The sequence below is a fragment of the Carcharhinus amblyrhynchos genome, unplaced genomic scaffold (assembly GCF_965287045.1).
Source record: "Carcharhinus amblyrhynchos unplaced genomic scaffold, sCarAmb.v2.hapA scaffold_618, whole genome shotgun sequence".
In the NCBI taxonomy this organism is placed as follows: Eukaryota; Metazoa; Chordata; class Chondrichthyes; order Carcharhiniformes; family Carcharhinidae; genus Carcharhinus; species Carcharhinus amblyrhynchos.
Genome location: NW_027650358.1, coordinates 74,561 through 99,001, shown reverse-complemented (window position 1 = coordinate 99,001; position 24,441 = coordinate 74,561). Strand labels below are relative to the sequence as shown.

Sequence of the window (24,441 nt, the reverse complement as noted above, 5' to 3'; positions counted from 1 at the left end):
CGCTGCCAAACCTCCTGAGAATCCTGTGGTGGTGGTGTGGCCCCCTCAAAGGGCCAATCCCGTGGGGATCACGCGATCCAGCTGGGCCCAATGGAGAGGCATCATGGGAAGCTGAGCCAATTGGGAGCAAGGGGACACAAGGGAACCTGAGTTGGAGGCAGGAAGGTGAAGAGGGTGTGGATCTATTCCAGATGTGTCACAGCCTGGTTTATATAATGAACATCATTGACAATAAACCCTCCATTATTTAAAGCCACAATGAGTTGCCTTCAAAGTTATCACACTGGCGACAAGGAAAAAAACTTCTGTTCGTCATTGGGAGATGGCAATGTGTAGCAAGAGGGAGAGGAAATTGAGAGGCTTCACTCTGAAGAAGGAAGAAAAATACACCCTGAATAAAAATGTCTGTAATTTGGAGAGATTGAACCGTTCGACCCTCAAGTCGAAAACTGGGGGGGGGGGGGCGGGCGGGGCGGGGGGGGGGCGGGGCGGGGGGGGGGCGGGGCGGGGGGGGCGGGGGCAACATCTGGAAAGGCTGAAATTTCTTTGCAGCTAATGTGGTGACTATTGGAAAGACAAAACGTGATCCGACTCTCAGTCTGTGACTCACGGAGTTACAACAGAGCGAGGAGTTAAACATCACCTGAGGCTCCAGACAGGATATGGTTTTCAGTCCACGCTCACCAGGCATGGGAAAGACCACGCAGACTCAACATGTGTTCTGGTTCATTTCATGTCATCTCTTTGTTCATAATGCCATGAAGCATCAGGTGCTGGGATGTACTTATAAGGTCACTGACTACAAACATGATCGATTTGGTGCTAATACCAGACCATAGAATCCCTACAGTACTGGGGGGGGGGCCACCATTCAGCCCATCAAGTCTGTACCAACCACAATCTCACCCAGACCCTATCGCCTGTAACCCTACACATCGACCCTGCTAATCCCCCAGACACGAAGGGGCAATTTAACATGATCCAACCCACATATCTTTGGACCTTGCACAGTTACAATGCCACAGTTACAAGGTGCAGTTTTGGCCTCTTCACTGAACGAGTGATGGGTAGTCTGGAAAGCTTGCAGATCTGGGACACAAGGTTCATTGCCAATTTGAAGCATCTCAGTCCTGAAGGTCAGCGATATGATCAGGATCTCAACAATTTAGAAAATGGAACCCTGGAGGTGATCTGATCAAAGTTGGTTTAACAGTCGGGGTCAGAAGGTGGTTCACAGCGGAGTAGTGCGCAGTTCTGGTCACCATATTACAGGAAGGATGGAATTACTCTGGAGTGCGCAGAGAGGTTTACAAGGAAGTTGGCAGGGCTGAGGAGTGTAGCTACAAGGAGAGATTGGACAAGTTGGGGTTATTTTCCTTGGAACAAAGAAGGCTGAGGGGTGAGTTGATTGAGGTGTACAGGGGAACAGAGAGAGAGTGGACAGGGTAAAATTATTTCCCTTGACAGAGAATTCTATAACCAGGGGACACAGATTCAAGATAAGTAGCAGAAGGTGTAGAGGGGACATGAGGAATAACTTTTTTACGCAGAGGATGGTGAGTGTCTGGAGTTTGCTGTCTAAGTTGGTGGTGGGGGCAGAGACTCTTTTACAAAGTACCTGGATCTGCACCTGACGTGCTGTGAGCGACAGGGCCACGAGCCAGATGCAGGAAGGTGGGATGAGAAACAGCACCTGGGTGACCTCGGGCTGGCATGGACGAGATGGGTTGAATGGCCTCCTTCTGTGCTGTAACTTTTCTGCAGGGTTTCTCTCAGACCACAGCAGAACTTCAAGAACGGCCTGCGATTTCTGGGACAATGTCCCAGTAAGTTGGAGAGTGAGGGGGTGGGACAGCTTATCCATTTCACAAGGTGTTCAGGGCTGTCTTCAGGCAGCAGTCTGATTAATCGCTGGAAGAGGAAGTGGGTCATTGGCTGCTCTGCCTCTCACTGGTCAGGAGCGACTGGGATTAAGATGAGCCTTTTCCGTGACATGTCCCAATCACTGGCCAACTCTGTCCCAATTCCTGGTGACTTTGCAGCAGCTCGAAGACAGAATGTTTTGAGTGTTCCTTGCTTGAAGTGGGCCAAGGTGAAGGGAAGAAATAATACAAATTCAGGGGCAGAGAGCGGGGGGTAAATGGGTGTTTTTCTGGTTGGCGATCAGTGAACAGTGGTGTGCCTCAGGGATCAGTGTTGGGACCGCAAGCGTTTACGATTTCCACAGATGATTTGGAGTTGGGGACCAAGTGTAGTGTGTCAAAATTCACAGATGACACTCAGATGGGTGGCAGAGTGAAGTGCTGGAAGTCTGCAAAGGGGTATAGATAGTCTAAGTGAGTGGGTGAGGGTCTGGCAGATGGAATACAACGTTGGTAAATGTGAAGTCATCCATTTTGGGAGGAATAATAACAAAATGAACGATTATTTAAATGGTAAAAAATTACAGCATGCTGCTGTGCAGAGGGACCTGGGTGTCCTTGTGCAGGAATCTCAAGGAGTTGGTTTGTAGATGCAGCAGGTAATTAAGAAGGCGAATAGAATTTTGTCCTTCATTGCTCGAGGGATGGAGTTTAAAAACACTGAGGTTATGGTGCAGCTGTTTCAAGTGCTGGTGAGGCCATAACCTGAGTACAGTGTACAGTTTTGGTCTCCTTATTTGAGAAAGGATATACTGGCACTGGAGGGGGCGCAGAGGAGATTCACTGGGTTGATTCCGGAGTCGAGAGGTTTGGCCGACGAGGAGAGACTGAGCAGACTGGGACTATACTCATTGGAATTCAGAAGAATGAGGCGAGATCTGATAGAAACATATAAGATTATGAAGGGAATAGATTCGATAGAAGCAGGGAAGTTGTTTCCACTGGCGGGTGAAACTAGAACCAGGGGACATGACCTCAAAATAAGGGGGAGCAGATTTCGGACTGAGTTGAGGAGGAACTTCTTCACACAAAGGGTTGGGAATGTGTGGAATTCCCTGCCCAGTGAAGCAGTTGAGGCTCCCTCGTTGAATGTTTTTAAGGCAAGGGTAGATACATTTTTGAACAGCAAAGGAATTAAGGGTTATGGTGAGCGGGTGGGTAAGTGGAGCTGAGTCCATGAAATGATCAGCCATGATCTTATTGAATGGTGGAGGAGGCTCGAGGGGCCAGGTGGCCGACTCCTAGTTCTTATGAATCCTCCAGTCACAGAGATGTTGTGAAGTTAGTGTTTGTAAACATGAAAAAAAATTGAAGTTTATTTCTTAGTCACAAGTCAAGCTTACATTAACACTGCAATGAATTTACTGTGAAGATTTCCTAGTCACCACATTTTGGCACCTGTTCAGGTCAATGCACCCTGACCAGTATGTCTTTCAGACTGTGGGAGGAAACTGGAGCACCCAGAGAAAACCCACAATCCCACAGAGAGAACGCACAAACTCCACACAGTGACCCAAGGCGGGAATTGAACTTGGGTCCCTGACGCTGTGAAGCACCATGTGCCACCATGCTAAGAGTCGTAATATTGCTGGTCCCTTTTAAAAAAAGGTAGTTTTTTTGCTACGCTTAGAGAGTTCAAAGAAATGTAGGTGCAACTGCAAGTACACAGAGAGAGACCCAAAGTGAAACAATGTACCAGAGGTAAAAACAACAAGATTGCCTTGCTAACAGTCTTTGGGCATTTGAATCAGAACATGTATTTGAAGCTTCATTAAATCAATTTGAAACAGACATTTGATTTGCAGCAAGCTGTTGGATTTCAGTTTGATATTTTGATAAACTGTAAGCCAATCCTATTGTGGGGGGTTTTGGTGCATCATCGGAGGCAAAAAACTCCCAGCTCCAAAGTGCCTGAAGACTGCCTGCCATTGACTGCCACAGATCTCAGCCAGAGAAAGAGACACTGACAATAACTGTTCTCTGCCGGTGTAACGGCCACATTTACGTCTTAAAAGAAAGCCTCATCTCAATTGTAAAGGAAAAGAGAAGATCGTGAAAACAGAAGTAATCAGCGAAGAAGACAGAAGATTCTGTCAGATAACAAACCTGACTGCATTTAGAGAGTGACTAAAAATTCTTCTGGTTAATAAGTTGGAATTCACAGAATCATAGAATCCCTGCAGTGTAGAAGCAGGCTGTTCGGCCCAGCAAGTCTGCACCAACCACAATCTCACCCAGACCCCATCCCCGTAACCTCACATATTTACCCTGCTAATTCCCCCTGACACGAGGGTCAATTTAGCATGGCCAATCAACCTAACCTGTACATAGAACACGACAGCACAGTACAGGCCCTTCGGCCCTCAATGTTGTGCCGAGCTATGTTCAAACCCAAGACCAAGCTATCCCAATCCCTTTCATTTTGGTGTGCTCCATGTGCCTATCCAATAACCGCTTGAAAGTTCCGAAACTGTCTTGACTCCACTATCATGGCAGGCAGTGTATTCTACACCCCAACCACTCTCTGAGTGAAGAATCTACCTCGGACATCCCTCCTATATCTCCCACCGTGAACCTTATAGTTACGCCCCCTAGTAACAGCTACATCCACCCGAGGAAATAGTCTCTGCACGTTCACTCTATCTATCCCCCTCATCGTCTTATAAACCTCTGTTAAGTTGCTTTTCACCCTCCTCCGCTCCAAAGAGAAAAGCCCCAACTCCCTCAACCTTTCCTCATGAGACCTACCCTCCAAACCAGGCAGCATCCTGGTAAATCTCCTCTGCACTCTCTCCAATGCTTCCACATCCTTCTTATAGTGAGGTGACCAGAACGGCACACAATATTCCAAATGTGGTCACACCAAGGTCCGATACAGTTGCAGCATAACCCCACAGCTCTTAAGCTTAAACTCCCTGTTAATAAACACTAACACACTAAAAACCTTCTTCACTGCTCTATCCACTTCAGTGGCAACCTTCAGAGATCTGTGGATATGAACCCCAAGATCTCTCTGCTCCTCCACATTCCTCAGGACCCTGCCATTGACCCTGTTATCCGTATTCAAGTTTGTTCCACCTATGTCCTTTCAGACTGGGAGGAAATCCACGCAAACACAGAGAGAACATGCAAACTCCACACAGACAGTGACCCCAGGCTGGAATTGAACCTGGGTCCCTGGCGCTGTGAAGCAGCAGTGCTCACCGCTGTGCCACCCTGTAATTGTAATTATCGAATCAGCATTCCATTAGAACAGTGTTTGATTGGGTTTGTTAATAGTTTAACCCATTCACTGTTACTTGGATTTAGTTCGTTACTTGTCGATTTTACAGAGATAGTCTCAAGTACTTATTTTTATCTAGTCACTAAAAGTTACTGAAGTGCGGATATTCCCCCTTCTCACACTCACTTTAACAGATTATGAAGGGAGTACTTCCCTTTGAGAGTCTCACAGAGCAGATCAACCTTCCCTTCATAACACAGAGGCTCCTTACGCTCCAGCCAGCACAAGCGCAGACTCTCACTTACCTTCCAATCACCAGTTTCAAGGTGTTTGTGATCACTCCATTTAATACCAGACCCAGGGAGGCAGCTGGAAGTGAAAACACAACAAATGTATGACATTTCGACCTTCGGGACAGAAAATCCATTGAACAGAATCACTGCTCACACATTCAAAAAGAGAAACCTTGACCATCTGAACGGGAAACCTGTTTTTAACTTGCTAACAGGGATTACCGCAGGGACAAGGATTCTTTTACATTGTTACATATTTAAGTGGTTGCATGATTGCTTCAACAGGTCACATGACTTTATCATGGAGTCATTGGGGTGTTTCACAGGCTTGTGCGTCCGTTTCCTGTTCAGTGCAGAGAACATCTCTTTCAATAAACCTGTTGTGTTGCTTTGAATCTTCGTGTGCCCATCACAGCCTTTTCTTATTGTTGAAACTCACAACCCTCAAACTAGTTCTGATATGATAACTCCTGACTCCACAAAGCCTACCCACCATCTGTAAGGCACAAATCAGGAGTGTGATGGAATACTCCCTACTTGCCTGGGTGGGTGCAGTTCCAACAACACTCAAGAAGCTTGACAACATCCAGGACAAAGCAGCCCATTTGACTGGCACCATTATCTACCACTCTCTCCACCACTGACGCTCAGTAGCAGCAGTGTGTACTATCTTTACAAGATGCACTGCAGCAATCCTGAGACAACATCTTCTAAACCTATAACCGCCTCCATCTAGAAGGACAATGGCAGCAGGTACCTGGGAACACCACCAGCTGCAAGTTCCCCTCCAAGCCACTCACCATCCTGACTTGGAAATCATTTGGCCGTTCCTTCGCAGTCGCTGGATCAAAATTGGGTCAACCCACAGAACATGGACTGCAGCGATTCAAGACGGTAGCTCACCGCCACCTTCTCAAGGGATGGGCAATAAATGCTGGCCAGCCAGCGACGCCCATGTCCCACAAATGAATAAAAAAAAATCAACTCTCAAGACAATGATGCAGTCAGGAATAAAACACTTGCCCTGGGACTACATCAAGCACGTCCAGGTCAGGTGCTGCTCGGCGAAATGCAGAGCCAAGCTGCTGGGACCGTCATACGCCCAAAGGTGTGAGGTCCTGATTTTGGGGCCACTGTTGCTCATCACTAAGTGATTCCGACACTGCCTGAATTTCAGGGAGACGCTGCAGAGGTGACAGTTGAGACATTCCAAACATTCCATGGACAAGATTAAACTCACTGCAGCCAGGATTTTACATTCATTTGTGAAATAAATCTGGGATGAAAAACTGCTTTGAGGAACAGCAACCACAAACCATCGATAGTTGTCATAAGAACATCAGAAATAGGAGCAGGAGTAGGCCATCTGGCCCTTCGAGCCTGCCCCGCCATTCAATAAGATCATGGCTGATCTGTCGTGGCTCAGTTCCACATTCCCGTCCTCTCCCCATAACCCTTAATCCCCTCTCTTATCAAAAACCCATCAACCCGCGTCTTAAAAATATTTAGCGAGGCAGCCTCCACCACTTCAACGGGCAGAGAATTGCAGCGATCACCATGCTTTGAGTGAAGAAGTTCCTCCTCAACTCCCTTCTAAACCGCCCCCCCTTTATCTTGAGGCTGTGCCCCCTAGTCCTACTGTCCTTTCTGAGCGGGAAGAGTCTCTCCACCTCTATCCTATCCATCCCATTCATCATCTTATACGTCTCAATGAGATCTCCCCTCATTCTTCTAAACTCTAACGAGTACAAGCCTAGTTTATTCAGCCTCTCCTCATAGTTCAACCCCCTCAACTCCGGAATCAGCCTAGTAAACCTCCTCTGCACTCCCTCCAAGGCCAAAATATCCTTGCAAAAGTGCAGCGACCAAAACTGCACACAGTACTCCAGCTGCGGCCTCACCAGTGCCCTGTACAGCTGCAGCAAGACCTCCTTACTTTTATATTCAATCCCCCTCGCTATGAAGGCCAGCATCCCATTTGCCTTCCTGACCACCTGCTGCACCTGCAGGCTGGGTTTGTGGGACTCATGCACAAGGACCCCGAGGTCCCTCTGCACCGTCGCCTGCTGCAGTTTTTCGCCACGTAAGTAATAGTCCTTCCTACCATTATTCCTACCAAAGTGGACCACCTCGCACTTGCCAACATTAAATTCCATTCGCCAGCTCCTGGCCCATTCGCCCAGCCTATCTAGATCCTTCTGCAGACTCTCCACACCCTCTGCACAATTTACCGTTCTACCAATCTTGGTGTCATCAGCAAATTTTGACACCAGACACTCGGTTCCCTCCTCCAGATCATCTATATAAATGGTAAATAGCTGAGGCCCCAGCACCGACCCCTGGGGCACTCCACGAGTCACCAACCGCCAATCCGAATAGCACCCATTGACCCCCACTCTCTGCCTCCTTTGTCAAAACCCATCTGGTTCACCGTGTCCTTCAGGGAAGGAAATCTGCCATTCTCACCTGGTCTGGCCTACATGTGACTCCAGAGCCACAGAAATGCCCTCTGAAATGGCCAAGCATACCACTGAGTTGTATTAAAACTAACAATCCAAAGTCTCCCCTGGTGTCAGTGTTTGTAATTCACAAGTCAAACGAGACTCCAACGAGGGTTGGAACAGATGAACTGGAATGTCTTGTTTTCTATATTAGTGACACAAGTAGGCTTACATTAACACTGCAATGAAATTACTGTGGAAATCTCCCAGTCGCCACACTCCGGTGCCTGTTCGGGTACACAAAGGGAGAATTTAACACGGCCACTGCATTGAACCAGCACATCTGTCAGACTGTGGGAAGAAACCAGAACATCCAGGTGTAACCCATGCAGACATGGGGAGATCATGCCAACTCCACACAGAAGTGACCCAAACCAGGAATCGAACCTGGGTTGCTGGCGCTGTGAGGCAGCAGTGCTAACCACTGTGCCACCATGCTGCCCTGAAATGAATGCCCAGTTTATCTTTTGCCATCTTCCGACCCTCCTCAATCTCATAAACACTCCCTGAGTTGACAAAATTTTGTCATTACTTGTACGGGAATCAGAATCTGCAGCAGGAGTAATCGCAGCCGGGTTTAACACTTCACCAGCGAGTTACTGCACGACCAGAAATCTAACTCCCTTCTTAACCCTTCTCCAGCCCAGCGGACGTACAATTGTAGCCGAACCATTATCCTGTCCGGGCCCGATCCTATTCACCCCACACACTGGATAATGAGCAGGAGCGAGGCGGATTCCCTGCTCCGTCAACTCCCAGGCGGAGCTGCACACTCTTCAGCTGCAGTGCCAAAGTGCCACAGAGCTGGCCCAATTCAGGGGACATGGGAGAGCTCAGTTCATCGAGGCCACTGTTCCTGTGGCTCACTGAGGGAGGGCTGCACAGTCAGAGGTGCGGCCTTTCACTTGAGAATGTTAAAACAGAAGCCGATCCCTACAGTGCAGGAGGAGTCTATTCGGCCCATCAAGTCTGCACCATCCACAGTCCCATCCAGGCTCTTTCCCTGTAACCCCACCTATTTACCGTGCTACTCCCCGCTGATACTAAGGGTCAATGGAGCATGGACAATCCACCTCGCCCGCACATCTTTGGAGTGTGGGAGGAAACCCACGTAGACATGGGGAGAACGTGCAGTCTCCACACAGACAGTGACCCAAGCCGGGAATTGAACCCGGGACCCTGGCGCTGTGAGGCAGCCGTGCTCACCACTGTGCCACCAGTATCCTCCCTCCTGTGGGCAGCTAAAAGATCCCACGGCACCCGTTCCAATCAGAGCAGGCGAGTTCCCCCCTGAATAAGTGCTCACACCTCTACTAACTCCAATAAAAGTGAAGGAACTATTCATGGGTTACTGCTGCGATTTGGCTGTGCACATGCTCGCTCTCTGCATTTGCCTACATTACAGGAGTGAGCACACTTCCAGAATCAGTCAGCACTGGGAGGTTGTTTGGGATGTTGTGGGGAGTGGGAAAAGGTTCATCGCTTTACTTTCTGTTATCGCCCAATGCCAGACTCACTCCAATCAGAATATTCGCCAATTTGAAGCTGGTTTGTTGCTGAGTGTTGACTTATTCGTGTCAGAATTAGGCTTAGACTAACACTGCAATGAAGTTACTGTGAAAATCCCCAAGTCACCACACTCTGGCGCCTGTTCGGGTTACACTGAAGGAGAACTTCGCACCGAACCAACACGTCTTTCGGACTGTGGGAAGAAACCAGAGCACCTGGAGGAAACCCACACGGATACGGGGAAAATGTATAGACTCCACACAGACAGTGACCCAAGCCGGGAATCGAACCCAGGTCCCTGGCGCTGAGAGGCAGCTGTGCTAACCGCCGACTGGCGTCACTGACCTAGACAACCATCCTTCACGTCGCCGTTCTCCGATCGATTGAGAACTTTCATCAGGAGAATCACCATCAGCGGAGTCAGGAAGGAAATGGCCTGTCGGAGGAAGAACAGTCCAGTTATCGGACGGGGAAACAGGCTGCGCGTCTCATCTGGAAAGTGAGGAGCCGGACAGGAGCTGAAACGATCAGGGTCTCTCTGTGGTTTCACTGCGCTCAGGAACTCAACAAGTGGGTCATCAAGACCAGGATGGTGACAGTCGCACGCGCCCCCGACAATGCTGCATTCAGACGTGAGAGCCAAGGTCAGGGTTGGTGGTGAGGGGTGGGGGAGCGGGGCAACCACAGAAGTATAGAACCCCCACAGTGCAGAAAGAGGCCATTCAGCCCATTAAGTCTGCACTGATAACAAACCCACCCAGGTCCTATTCCCTAGCTAGTCCCCAGACACTACGATCAATTTAGCACAGCAAATCAATATAACCTACACATCTTTGGAGTGTGGGAGGAAACCAGAGCACCCAGAGGAAACCCACGCACACATGGGGAGACTGTGCAGACTCCGCACAGACAGTGACCCGAGGCTGCAACTGTCCCGAACACTGTGAGGCAGCAGTGCGAACCACTGTGCCACCCTCATTTCAGAGTCTCTGGGTCAGAGAGAGCAACCTGTCAGCAGTGAACTCACCCCTCTCTGGCCACAGAATGGCTTGTTTGACTGAGCTGTACTTCGGAAACGCAGGCGGACGCGCACTTTTCTTTTTAAAGCTTCCCTCACCGGGCAACGCCAAAACAGATAACCTTCCGAAGAATATCAGAGTATTCCTACTTACAAACATGTGCCACGTGGGGACCGTATCGTTCTCAGTCCGCGGGTTTTTATACAACCACATCTCCTCTGGATGGATAACGCGGTGGAATGGAGATAACGTCTCGGTAATCCTGTATCATATAAACAGCACACATTTACAAAGGATACTCATTCAATCCCTCTTAATACTACCCGAATCCTTTACTCCCACAGGCAGCTTGTTCTGAGGGATACCGCGTTCCATTGGGCCTCAGATGAAGACATCAAGGGTTACAAACACAACACTCAATAGCAGCATCAGCCTTTCTTTACCATACACACTGCTGTCCAGGCAACCCTCCCCCGAGAGAGATTAAATCAGTCAGAGAATAGAACAGAACCACTACAGTACAGGAGGCCATTCAGCCCATCAACCCTGCACTGGACAACAATCCCACCCATCCTTAAGATTGTGTTCACCGGAGTTAAGAGCGAGAGGGGATCTGATAGAAATGTATAAAATTCTAACAGGGTTAGACAGGGTAGATTCCAAAACAAAGTTCCCAATGATGGGGGAGTCCAGAACGAGGTGGCATATTAAACCCTTTGGAACTGAGGTGAGGAGAAATTTCTCCACACAGAGGGCAGTTCAATGTGTGGAATTCACTCCACATCGTTGAGGCCAAAAAGTTGTTTTTCAAGAAGAAATTAGATCGAGCTCTTGGGGCTAAAGGGATCGAGAGATTTGGGGGGAAAGGGGGGGATCAGGATATTGAATTTGATGACCAGCCAGACTCGAAGGGCTGAATGGCCTCCTCCTACTTCTATTTTCTCTGTTTCCATGTTTCTCCTCAGCCCCAACAACTCAAGCTCTGATGAGCTGAGCTGAATCCAGACTCATGTTCCTTGCCCTGAGAACCAACCTGGACACAAAAGGATGAAGATGGCTAAGAGATGGCACTTTCACTGCTGGAGAAGAGATTCTGGGTTCAAACCCCAGTCCAGACACTCTGGTCTTTCACCTAGGCTGGCAGACACTGTGCAGCGCTGAGGGAACGCTGCAGTGTCAGAGAGGCTGCCTTTCCCATCAGATATTAAACACGTGGATGGAGACAATTCCACAGCAGGCTGGAACGCGTGAATTCAGCCTTTCGAGCCTGCTCCGCCATTCTACCAGGTCCTGGCTGATCTTTCATAGAATCCATCGAGCCCCTGCACTGCAGAATGAGGCCATTCAGCCCATCAAATGTGCACCAACCACAATCCAACTCAGGCCCTATTCCCATCACCCCATGCATTTCCCCGAACGAGTCCTCCTGACACTAAGGGGCTATTTAACGTGGCCAATCCATCTAACCCACACACCTTTGGACTGTGGGTGGAAACTGGAGCACCAGGAGGAACTGTCAGGGGGACTAGCTAGGGTTCAGTGCATGGGGTAATGGGAATAGGGCCTGGATTCGACTGTGGTTGGCACAGATTCAATGGGCCAAATGGCCTCTTTCTGCACTGCAGGATTCTCTTTAATAACTTCACCACTGGGCGAAAGTACTCTGTTACAATCCATACTAAGAATTTTCAGCAGACTGGAAGATACACGCTCAAAAGAACAGGGTTTTCAGGTCATCATGAAAAGGGATGGGGAGTGGGTTGAATTGGATCAATATTGTAAAGGGACAGCACAGACACAACTGGCCAAATAGCCTCCTACCATGATGCAACATTTTAATGTCAAATTGCACTCCCATCCTACTCCATCTTTTTTTTTATTATTTTCATTCATGTCACAGGTAAGGCTTACATTAACACTGAAATGAAGTTAATGTGAAATTACCCGAGTCACCACGCTCCAGCACCTGTTCGGGTACACTGAGGGAGAATTTAGCACGGCCAATGCACCTATAAACAGCAAGCCTTTCAGACTGTGGCAGGAAACCCACACAGAAACGGGGAGAACGTGCAAACGCCACATCGTGACCGAGGCTGGGAATCAAACTTGGGTCCCTGGCGCTACGAGGCAGCAGTGTGAACCACTGTGCCATCGTGCCGTATGTGTCTTCGGTGACTGTGCTGCACTCTCTCAGTACTGCAGTTCCAAAGTGCTTTGTCACAAAAGATGCTACATAAATGCAAGTCTTGCTACCGCCTCACAGCCACAAGAAGCTGCAAGCATTTATTGCCCATCCCTAGTTGCCTGAGGGCAGTTGAGAGTCAACCACATTGCTGTGGTTCTGGATTCACATGCAGGCCAGACCGGGTAAGGACAGTGGAGAGTCTGCAGAAGGATCTAGATAGGCTGGGCAAATGGGCCAGGAAATGGCAAATGGAATTTAATGTTGGCAAGTGCGAGGTGGTCCACTTTGGTAGGAATAATGGTAGGAAGGATTATCACTTAAGTGGCGAAAAACTGCAGCAGGCGACGGTGCAGAGGGACCTCGGGGTCCTTGTGCATGAGTCGCAAAAACCCAGCTTGCAGGTGCAGCAGGTGGTCAGGAAGGCGAATGGGATGCTGGCATTCATAGCGAGAGGGATTGAATATAAAAGTAGGGAGGTCTTGCTGCAGCTGTACAGGGCATTGGTGAGGCCGCAGCTGGAGTACTGTGTGCAGTTTTGGGCGCCACACCTGCGCAAAGATATTTTGGCCTTGGAGGGAGTGCAGAGGAGGTTTACTAGGCTGATGCCGGAGTTGAGGGGGTTGAGCTATGGGGAGAGGCTGAATAAACTGGGCTTGTACTCGTTAGAGTTTAGAAGAATGAGGGGAGATCTCATTGAGACGTATAAGATGATGAATGGGATGGATAGGATAGAGGTGGAGAGACTCTTCCCGCTCAAAAAAGACAGTAAGACTAGGGGGCACAGCCTCAAGATAAAAGGGGGGCGGTTTAGAACGGAGTTGAGGAGGAACTTCTTCACTCAAAGGGTGGTGAATCTCTGGAATTCTCTGCCCGTTGAAGTGGTGGAGGCTGCCTCGCTAAATATTTTTAAGACGCGGGTTGATGGGTTTTTGATAAGAGAGGGGATTAAGGGTTATGGGGAGAAGGCGGGAAAGTGGAACTGAGCAGCGACAGATCAGCCATGATCTTATTGAATGGCGGGGCAGGCTCGAAGGGCTAGATGGCCTACTCCTGCTCCTATTTCTTATGTTCTTATTTCCTTCCCTCAAGGACATTAGTGAACCAGGTGGGTTTTCCTGACAATGGTTTCATGGTCATCAGTAGATTCTTAATTCCAGATTTTTTTTGTTGAATTCAAATTCCACCATCTGCTGTGGTGGGATTCAAATCCGGGTCCCCAGAACATCAATTTCTGGATTAATAATCTAGCGATAATACCACCAGGCCATCACCGCCCCCACATCTGACCCTCCAGTGAGTTGGTTTTCACATTGACCTGTGCTCCAACTGCACCATCTGTCACTGCCAAAACCTCTCAGATAACAGATGCTTCTTTGCACCACAGGACAGGGTCAAAAGGCAGGTTCAGCGCTTCCATTTCTTAGCTTTCTAAAGGTGAGCGGTCAAGTGGCAGAATGACAGAGAAGCCTGATGGGAGCGATGGATGCTGCCGGTTACCTGGGAGACAGAGCACCGCCAGAGGTTTTGACATCACGGCTGACATGGGAACAGCATCAGAAAACTGATAGACTTACAGGAATATCGCAAAGAGAAATAATCTGAGTGCCACTTCGCAGATGAAGTTTATGATGACATTCTTCCGCATGGTGACCCGAGTCTTAATCTGTTTGGTCCTCTCTCAGTGCCAGTCTGTTCGGAGAGAGAAGTTCATTGCGTGAGACATCCTGTAACACAAGGAACTCACCCCGCTCCCAGTCACTTACCATTGTACACAAGTGTATTCACCTCCGAAGCCTCTGCATCATCCAGGTCAGTTGTAAAGGTATTTCATTTCCATAAAGTCCCTACAATATAGGAGGAGGCCATTTGGCCCATCAAGTCTGCACCAACTCTCCAACAGAGCATCTTATCCCCACCCTATCCCCATAACCCCATGTATTTACCCCACTGAACCCCTAACCTGTACATCCTGACACATCAGTGGGTCAGATCTCAAACAATGATGTGACAGGGGACAGGAATGAGATAGAGAATCTGGTGAACTGGTGCGATAATAATATTCTCTCCTTAAACATCAGCAAAATGAAGGAGATAGTCATCAACTTGAGGAAGTGTAGTGGAGAACATGCCCCTGTCTATGTCAACAGGGATGAAGCAGAAATGGTCAACAACTTCCAGTTTTTCGGTGTTCAGATCACCAACGACCTGTCCTGGTCCCACCATATCAACACTACAGTTAAGAAAGCCCACCTCCGCCTCTACTTTCTCAGAAGACTAAGGAAATTTTGCATGCTTGCTGCAACTCTCACCAACGTTTCCAGATGCATCATAGAAAGCATTCTTTCTGGTTGTATCACAGCTTGGTATGGGCTCCTGCTCTGCCCAAGACCGCAGGGAACCGCACAATGTAGTGAATGTAGCCCAATCCATCACACAAACCAGCCTCCCATCCAATGACTTTGTCAACACTTCCCGCTGCCTCAGAAAAGCAACCAACGTAATGAAGGACCCCATGCACCCTGGACATTCTCTCTTCCATCTTCTTGCATCGGGAAAAAGATGCAAAAGTTTGAGGTCACGTACCAACCAAATCAAGAACAGCCTCTTCCCTGCTGCTGTCAGACTTTCGACTGGACCAACCTCACATTAAATTGATCTTTCTCTATACCTTAGCTATGACTGTAACACTACATTCTGCATTCTTTCCTTCTCTATGAGCAGTATGCTTTGTCTGTATCGTGCGCAAGAAACAATACTTTGTCAAATGTATTAACCTGCAGTGAAATAACTCAAATCTAAGGGAGAATTTAGCATGGCCACCAAATCTGCACATCTTTCAGACTGTGGGAGGAAACCGGAGCACCTGGAAGAAACCCATGCAGACACAGGAAGAATGTGCAAACTCCACACGGCAGTGACCCAAGCTGGGAACTGAATCTGAGTCACTGGTATTGTGAAGCAGCAATGCTAACCACTGTGCCACCACTCCAGATCATTTCCAAGTCCCAACAGCAAAAGTCGCAGTGACATCAGGCACCACCGTGAATAGTCCAGCTGAGGTTTTTCCAACCTCAATCGGGATGGGAGCGGACTTCCTGCCTCACCAAGGACAGCCTTGAAACAGGGGAGGGAATGTGTCTGTCAGTGTTAAAAAGATTCTGTGAAATCTGCTTTTAAATTCCAGCACACACACACAACACGTTGTTGATGAGTCAACTTCTCTCAGGCAAGAGAGAATATCTCTCCATCGCAGGGTCGAATGGCCTCCTCCTGCTCCTATTGTCTATGTGTGTTTCTCTGCATGCTCTGGTGTGACTGCTACTGGCTTTGGAACTTGTTCACCCATTCCTGCCCGCCTCCGATGGCCCAGTGCTCACTCCCCTGGGCTGCCCTGTGTCCTCTCCACGAAGCCAGGCAGAGCTTGGGCTCCACCCCATGTGGGGCTCAGGGCAAACACAGCAATTCTGAAGGACATCAGAGCTCCCTCTTCCAAACCCCCATCAAAGCTGAATGATAAATGGTGATTGTATGTTGGCCTTCAGGTTTCAAGTCCAGGAGCGGAGGTGTCTTGCTGCAATTATACAGGACCTTGGTGAGGCCACATCTGGAATATTGTGTGCAGTTTTCGTCCCCTTATCTGAGGAAGGATGTTCTTGCTCTCCAGGGAATTCAGCCAAGGTTTACCAGGCTGATTCCTGGGGTAACGTACAACGACAAAGTCAGTTGGTTAGGATTATATTCATTGGGATTCAGAAGAAGGGGAGGACCTCATATAAACTTATAACATTCTAACAGGGCTAGACAGGGTAGATACAGGAGGAAGATGTTCCTGATGATGGGAGAGGCCAGAACTCAGAGTCACATTCGCAGGATACAGGGCAAATCATTTCGGATGGAGATGAGGAGAAATTTCTTCACTCACAGAGTGGTGAGCCGACAACTACTGCAGAAAGTAGTCGAGGACAAAACATTGAATGTTTTCAAGGAGGAGATGGATATAACTCTGCGGGTGAAGGTGATCAAGGGTTATAGAGGGTTGGGGGGTTGTGGTGGGATCACGCTATTGAGTTGGATGATCAGCAATAGGCAGAATGAATGGCTTCAAAGGGCCTCCTCCTGCTCCTACTTTCTGTTTCAATGATATTTTACACACTACGTTCCAGTTACCCAAGCAGCCTCATTTCAGTTGAAAACCCACAGGAACACAAACATCGGAGCAGAGGCCATTCAGCCCATCCACCTTGCTCTGCTGTTCAACGAGACTGGGGCCAATTCGTAACTCAATTCCAATTTCCTGCGCTTGTGTCACATTCCTCATCAGACTTATCCAATAAGGATTTACCGATTTCTGAGTCGAGGAAACTCCAACAGTGCCCCAATCTTTAGAGGAAGAGAATTTCACATTGAAACCACCCCTGTGAGAAAGAATGGACTGCTCTCACATCCAAAGCTGCGGGGTTGGATGGATTGCATGGGGTATCTGCACAGGGTTAGGGGGATGGGGCAGAGGGGAGGGTCTGGGTGGGATGTTCTCTTGGAGAGTTGGTGGGCTGCACTGCAGGGATTCTGTGACCGAGCTATCATGTTAAGGTTCTGCTCCTTTGCCCTCTGCACCCCATCCGTCCCCCATCACTGCAGGTCCTTTCTCTCCTCTCCCGGAATGGTTCCTGTGAAGGTTTTAAACAGCTCTCACCCCTCAGTGTGTTTCTTTCAATGAGATAACTTGAAGAAGTTTCAGGGCTGCAGAACGAAGCCCTGTGGGGAAATGATGGAAGGGGTGCATCTTGTGAACAGACTGAAACTTTCAGAGTCAGGGCCAGTCATGTTCATCCAACACAATTTCACCTTTAAACCCTGCGCGGTGGACTCTTGGGGGTAAAGGACGGTGAGGATGAGCCTGTTGCAATTGGGGCACAATATTACCATGTGCAAGTCAAAACTCATTCCCATCACAGGTTTAACCAAGCACACAGAATCCTCCAGTGCAGCAGGAGGCCATTCAGCCCATCGAGTCTGCACCAGGCACAAACCATAAGACACAGAAGCAGAATTAGGCCACTCGGCCCATTGAGTCTGCTCCGCCATTCAATCATGGCTGATATTTTTCTCATCCCTATTCTCCTGCCTTTTCCCCATAACTCCTGATCCCCTTATTAATCAAGAACCTATCTATCTCTGTCTTAAAAGACACCCAATGACCTGTTCTCACAGCCTTCTGCAGCAGAGTTCCACACATTCACCACTCTCTGGCTGAAGTAATCCCACCCAGGCCCTATTTCCATCCCCCCACGCATTTATCCCAGCTAGTCCCCCAACACTAGAGGGGCAACTTCAAATGGCCAATCCACCTAACCTGCACATCTTGTGTGTGGGGGGAAACCGGAGCACCCAGAGGAAACCCAGCAGACACGGGGAGAACGTGCAAACTCCAGACAGCGAGCCAAGGCTGGAATTGAACCCAAGTCCCTGGCGCTGTGAAGCAGCAGTGCTAACCACTGTGCCATGTCTCTGACAGATCATCCACTCAGTTAGGACACAATAATGGCAGAACCCCTATCTGATTCAGCAACCTTGCCCGTGAATGACCACACTACCTTCACAGTCCTCACAATTACACAACATACTGTCTCTGAGTGCTCCTTTAACATGTTTATCCCAGCTCCCTGCCCTTCCACCTCAATCCTGCAATTAAGTACGTCAATTCCAGAAGATTTTTTATTCTTTCACATGGGCATCGCTGAGCCAGCATTTATTGCCTATCCCTCAAGAAGGTAGTGGTGATCTGCCTTCTTGATCCACGACAGGCCCTGTAGTGTGGGTGCACCCACAGTGCTGCTTGGAAGGAACTTCCAGGATTTTGACAGAGTGACAAGGAAGGGACAACAATATATTTCCAAGTCAGGACGGTGCGTGGCTTGTGGTGGTGCTCCCAGGTATCTGCAGCACTTGCCCCTTGAGATGGTAGCAGTCACAGGTTTGGAAGCTGCTGTCCAAGAAGCCTTGAGTTGCTGCAGTGCATCTTGTAGATAGTACACACTGCTGCCACGATGCATCGGTGGTGGAGGGAGTGGATGTTTGTGGATGGGGTGCCATTCAAGCAGGCTGCTTTGTCCCGGGTGGTGTTGAAGTTGTTGAGTGTTGTTGGAGCTGCACCCATCCAGGTAAATTGGGGAGTATTCCATCACACTCCTGACTTCTACCTTGTGGATGGTGGACCTGCTTTGGAGTGTCAGATGGTGAGCTAAACACCACATGATTCCTAGCCTCTGACCTGTTCTGGTAGCCACTGTATTTATATGGCTGGGTCCAGCACAGTCTCTGGTCAATGGGAACCCACAGGATGTTGATAGCGGAGGATTCAGTGATGATAATGCCACTGAATGTCAAGGGGCAATGGTCAGATTCTCTCTTGTGAGAAGTGGGCATTGCCTGGCACTTGTGTGACACAAAGGTTACTTCCCACTTGTTAACCCAGGCCTTGCTGCATTTGGACATGAACTGCTTGAGTGTCTGAGGAGTCACAAATGGAGCTGACCACCACTTGACCTTATGATGGGAGGAAGGTCATTGGTGAAGCAGCTGAAGATGCTTGGGCCTTGGACATTGCCCTGGGAGACTCCTGGAGCTGAAATAACTGACCCTCCACAACCATCTTCCCTTGTGCCAGGTATGACTAAAACCAGCAGAGTGTTCTCTCCCTGAATAAAAGCAAATTACTGCAGATGCTCGAATCTGAAACCCAAAGAGAAAATGCTGGAAAATCTCAGCAGGTCTGGCAGCATCTGTAAGGAGAGAAAAGAGCTGATGTTTTGAGTCCAGATAACCCTTTGACAAAGGGTCATCTGGACTCAAAACCTAAGCTCCTTTCTCTCCTTACAGATGCTGCCAGGCCTGCTGAGATTTTCCAGCATTTTCTCTTTTGCTTTCCCCCTGAATGTGGCTCTGGAGTCACGTGTAGGCCAGACCAGGGTAAGGACGGCAGATTTCCCTCCCTCAAGGACATTAGTGAACCAGATGGGTTTTTATAATAATCCATGAGAGTTTCACAGTCACTATGACTTCATATTACAGATTTTTAAAAATGAAAACGTGGATTTCCTTTTTTGTGAAATCAACTGAAGTGAAATTGCCACCAGCTGTAATGCTGGGATTTGAACCCTGGACCCCAGGGCATGGGTTCTCAATACGACCAGTCAAAGGACATTTTCAGATGGCAACCACTCACTGCCCACACCCCCAATTCTTGTGCCAGTTATCTTCAAGCTTTCAGCTCTGATTTCTGTTTCTTCAATCTTTATTTATTTGTGTCACAAGGAGGCTTACATTAACACTGCAATGAAGTTACTGTGAGAATCCGCGAGTCGCCACACTCCAGCACCGGTTCGGGTACACTGGGGGAGAATTTTGCACGGCCAATCCACCAAACCAGCGCGTCTTTCAGACTGTGGAAGGAAAGCTGAGTGCCTGGAGGAAACCCACGCAGACACAGGGAGAACTTGCAGTCTCTGCACAGACAAGCCGGGAATTGAACCCCTGGCGCTGTGAGACAGCAGTGCTAACCACCGTGCCCCACCAAGCAGTCTGCAATAAATCCACACCAACATCAGGCTGGCTCCTGTAACACGGTGTTTGTCAGACAGCACAAGGATTTCCTCTCGCAAGTCGTGAGCGACTCAAGGATTGGCAGAAAATCTTCAGCCATGCACTGAATCAACTGGGTGCAAACCTGCAACTGACTCTCCACACCATAAATGAGACAGAGAATGCAGTGAACTGGTGTAGCAACAATAATCTCTCCCTCAATGTCAACAAAACAAAGCAGATTGTCATCGAGTTCAGGAAGCGTAAAGGAGAACATGCTCCTGTCTACATCAATGGGGACAAAGTAGAAATAGTCGACAGCTTCAAGTTTTTAGATGTCCAAATCACCAACAACCCATCCTGGTCCCCCCCATGCCAACACTATAGTTAAGAAAGCACACCAACGCCTCTACTTTCTCCGGAGACTAAGGAAATTTGGCATGTCGGCTACAATTCTCACCAACTTTTACAGATGCTCCATAGAAAAAGCATTCTTTCTGGTTGTATCACAGCTTGGTATGGGCTCCTGCTCTGCCCAAGACCGCAAGGAACTACAAAAGGTCATGAACGACGCCCATTCCATCACACAAACCAGCCTCCCATCCACTGACTCTGTCTACACTTCCTGCTGCCTCGGCAAAGCAGCCAGGATAATTAAGGAGCCCACACACCCCAGACATTCTCTCTTCCACCTTCTTCTGTCGGGAAAAAGATACAGAAGTCTGAGGTCATGTACCAACCGACTCAAGAACAGCTTCTTCCCTGCTGCTGTCTGACTTCTGAATGGATGACCTCACATTAAGCTGTGACTGTAACACTACATTCTGCACTCTCTTGTTTCCTTCTCGATGAACGGTATGCTTTGTCTGTACAGCGAGCAAGAAACAATAATTTTCACCGTATGTGAATATATGTGACAAAAATAAATCAAATCCCTCTCAAACACGCATTGGCAGGAGTGAATGTTATTTTTAAATGTGGTGGAAACAATTGGAAATCTGAATGCAGAATCAGGAAACACTCAAGATGGCCCAGCCTCTGAAGATTAAAGAGAGGATGGAGCGCTCATCAGGAGGGAGAGGCGGGAGGGTAGGGCTATGTCCATCACACAGCTCCTGGAGGAGGGGTGGGGTATGTTGGGGGCAGCAAGCCAAGCCACAGGAAGCTCTGGAAGACCCAGTGAATTTCAAAGGGAAATACTGAGAATAGAATCCACAGAATCCCGACAGCATAGAAGGCCGCCACTCGGCCCATCAAGCCTGGACTGACCACAATCCCACCCAGGCCCTATCCCTGTAACCCCATATATTTACCCGACTAATCCCCTAACATGGATGGACAATTTATCGTGGCTAAGCCACCTCACCCGCACATCCTTGGAGTGTGGAAGGGAACCGCAGCACCCGGAGGAAACCCACACAGACACGGGGAGAACATGCAAACTCCACACCAACAGTGGCGCAAGCTGGGAATCGAACCCGGGTCCCATGAGGCAACCGTGCTAACCGCTGTCAGAGAGAGTCACGAAGGCACAAAAGGCGGCCATTCGATCCACTGAGTCCAGACTAGCTCCCTACAGAGCAATCCGTGGACCTTCATCCAATTTGCTTTTGAATTTCTTCATCCCCTCTGTTTTTCCACCACCCTTGTGGGCAGCGAGGTCCAGGATTCGTCACATCCAGAAAGATTCACTGCCCCTCCAGTCCTGAACCTCAGGGCAATGTCACCATCCCAATACTTGCGGCACTGACTGAGGGACAGCGGACTTTCTTTGTCCACCTTTGCTTATCGCAATCTTGAACAACAACCCCCCTCCCCCTCCCCGCCTCTGTGACTTGAGGGGGAACGACACCAACTCCCCCAACCCAGCCATCTGCTGAAGCCCCTTGCCACCACCTCCCCCCCCTGCCAAACACCCTAGAAACCATCTGGAGCCTTGCAGTGCAGAAGGGTGGCCATTCAGCCCCACAATGACATCCTGGCACAATGGGGGACAAAGGGAATTTGGGGGTGGGGGGGTGAAATCAGAGGCATTGGGGGTCAGAGTGAGAAAGGGGAATCCAGGGAGTGAGATTCAGATATCTCTGTCTGTCTGTGTGCTGCAGGAGGGGCGGCCATTCAGCCCATTTGTGCTGTGCTAGCCCCCAGCAGCTGTGGGCAGCACTGGAAAAGGAGATGAGCCCAGTGTTGGGGAGAGGGAGGGGATTATAGATTGAAAAGTGGGGAGGTTTTGAGTGATGGGGGGGTCTCCAACGCCAGAATGGGGCACAGACTGATCCAAGCTCCTGTCCCAATGGAGGGAGAATCCATCCCCAGGATTAAACCCGGGGCCTGGCTCCATCCCCTCCCTCACCCAGCTCCCCTCTCATCCCCAGTTCACCGGCAGTATTTCAGAACGCTCTCCCCGGCTGTGCGGGCCCTCCAGCCGGAGCCCGGGCCCCAGCGCGGCAACACCCCTCCTCCCCGAGCCCCGCCGCCCTCCGCCTGCACTCACCGGCTCCCTGCTCCCGGACGCCCTCCCCGGCAACCATGACGTGGCAGCAAGAGCGGCTCTCCTCCGCGGTCCTCCCGCCGCAGCGCCGCCCGCAGCCTGGGAGCGCCACTGCAGCCCCCTGCCTGCTCCATCCAGCCTTGCAGGACAGAGGGAGGCCATTCAGCCCTTCCCACTCTCTGTCCACCCAGTCCACCCAGGGTGAATGTGCCACTCAAACATCTTCCTAAATCTTCCACTCAAACCCACTAATCCCCTCTAGAATCCCTAAATTGCAGAGAGAGGCCATTCACCCCATCCAGTCTGCACCCATTCTCTAAAAGAGCATCTTCCCCCAGGCCCTGTTCTCTGCCTTTGCCCCCATAACGCCACATGCCTTTCCCATGACTAACCCACCTAATCTGCACATCTTTGGATTTGACTTGATTTACTATTGTCACATATATTGGGATACAGTGAAAAGTATTGTTTCTTGCACGCTGTACGGACAAAGCATACCGTTTATAAAGGCAAAGGAAAGGAAAGGGTGCAGTGTTGCAGTCACAGCTGGGGTGCAGGGAAAGATCAGCTTGATGTATGGTCAGTCCATTCATAAGTCTGGTGGCAGCAGGGGAGAAGCTGTCCTTGAGTCGGTTGGTACGTGACCTCAGACTGTGGGAGGAAACCCATGCAGACACAGGGAGAAGGTGCAAACTCCACACAGACAGTGACCCGAGGCCGGGAATCGAACCCGGGTCCCTGGCACTGTGAGGCAGCAGCGCTAGCCACTGTTCCCACCAGACCGTGACTCACCTGACGAAGGAGCAGCAAGCGCTCCAAAAGCTTTTGCTACAAATAAACCTGTTGGACTTTAACCTGGTGTTGTGAGACTTCTTCCTGCACCACCAGACCAGCCTGCTCTCTGGCTTCTCTCTCCCTTCCTTCCACATGTCATTCCCATGAGTCCCAAGCCTGCAAGTCACCCCACCCATATCCCTCCACCGACTCCTCCCTCCTCCCCTTTTATTTCAGCTGCCCTAAACTCTGGAATTCCCCCACTGCGTTCTCTATGTCGCCTTTCAGACTTGACTGAAAATCTTTGCTCCTTGACCAGTTGATGGGTCAAGTGGTTGACACCTGCTCCTATTGCTTGTGTTCCAGTCTGCTCTCCACCAACCCCCTTTCCCCACCCCTCCCTGGCAATATCTCATGGCGTGGCTGGCTTCAGCATTAAACTTTGTTTCAACGCCTTTCCTTTGAAGGACATCAAGGCATCATGCCAACTACAACAACTTGCATTTTATAGATAGCACCTTTGTAAACACCCTGCAGCACTTTGCAAGAAGGTTCTTGAACACAATTTCACACAGAGTTTTCACACAAGGGAAGACAGGCAGGAATGTCTTAAAGACTGAAAGATATTGGGGTGGGGGAATTCCAGAGCTGAGGGTCTGGGCAACCAAAGGCAGGGCTGCTGTAATAATTGAAGAGTTGCACTCGTGGCAATGATCTTCAGCAAGTGTGAAGCAGGCTCACAACGACCTGGGTACATCAGTTCATGATGTGGAGATGCCGGCGCTGGACAGGGGTAAACACAATAAGAAGTCTCACAACACCAGGTTTAAGTCCAACAGGTTTATTTGGGAGTAAAAGCCATGAGCTTTCGGAGCGCTGCCCCTTTGTCAGGTGAGTGGGAGTTCTGTTCATTAACAGGACAGATAAAGACACAAACTCAATT

At 49.4% G+C, this 24,441-nt stretch overlaps 1 protein-coding gene across 3 annotated transcripts; it reads right to left on the bottom strand.

Annotated features, from left to right (window-relative positions):
* Window positions 1–5,317: 5,317 nt before the first annotated feature.
* On the bottom strand, window positions 5,318–22,773 carry LOC145339700 (phospholipid phosphatase 5-like). Of its 3 annotated transcripts, none has more exons than XM_080184220.1 (6): window positions 22,728–22,773; window positions 14,227–14,341; window positions 10,621–10,729; window positions 9,794–9,884; window positions 8,112–8,166; window positions 5,318–5,514 (listed from the first exon to the last, which is right to left on the bottom strand). In XM_080184220.1, the coding sequence occupies exons 2-6, from the start codon at window positions 14,295–14,297 to the stop codon at window positions 5,328–5,330; spliced, it is 513 nt and encodes a 170-aa protein (XP_080040346.1). In that variant the 5' UTR covers window positions 14,298–14,341; window positions 22,728–22,773; the 3' UTR covers window positions 5,318–5,327. The 3 variants fall into 3 exon arrangements, with proteins under 3 accessions (XP_080040346.1, XP_080040347.1, XP_080040348.1); XM_080184221.1 differs by lacking the exon at window positions 22,728–22,773 and adding an exon at window positions 22,614–22,677; XM_080184222.1 differs by lacking the exon at window positions 8,112–8,166 and having other exon boundaries at window positions 5,381–5,514.
* Between the last annotated feature and the right edge of the window lie 1,668 nt (window positions 22,774–24,441).

Bases quoted from the DNA above. Each gene is read 5' to 3' on its own strand.
- LOC145339700 (XM_080184220.1), bottom strand. From the start codon at position 14,297: ATGCGGAAGAATGTCATCATAAACTTCATCTGCGAAGTGGCACTCAGA. The intron at 8,167-9,793 runs GTCAGTGACGCC...GTACCCGAACAG, and splicing joins CGTGAAGGATGGTTGTCTAG to GCACCGGAGTGTGGCGACTG. The intron at 5,515-8,111 runs GTAAGCCTACTT...TTTCACTTCCAG, and splicing joins AATTTCATTGCAGTGTTAAT to CTGCCTCCCTGGGTCTGGTA.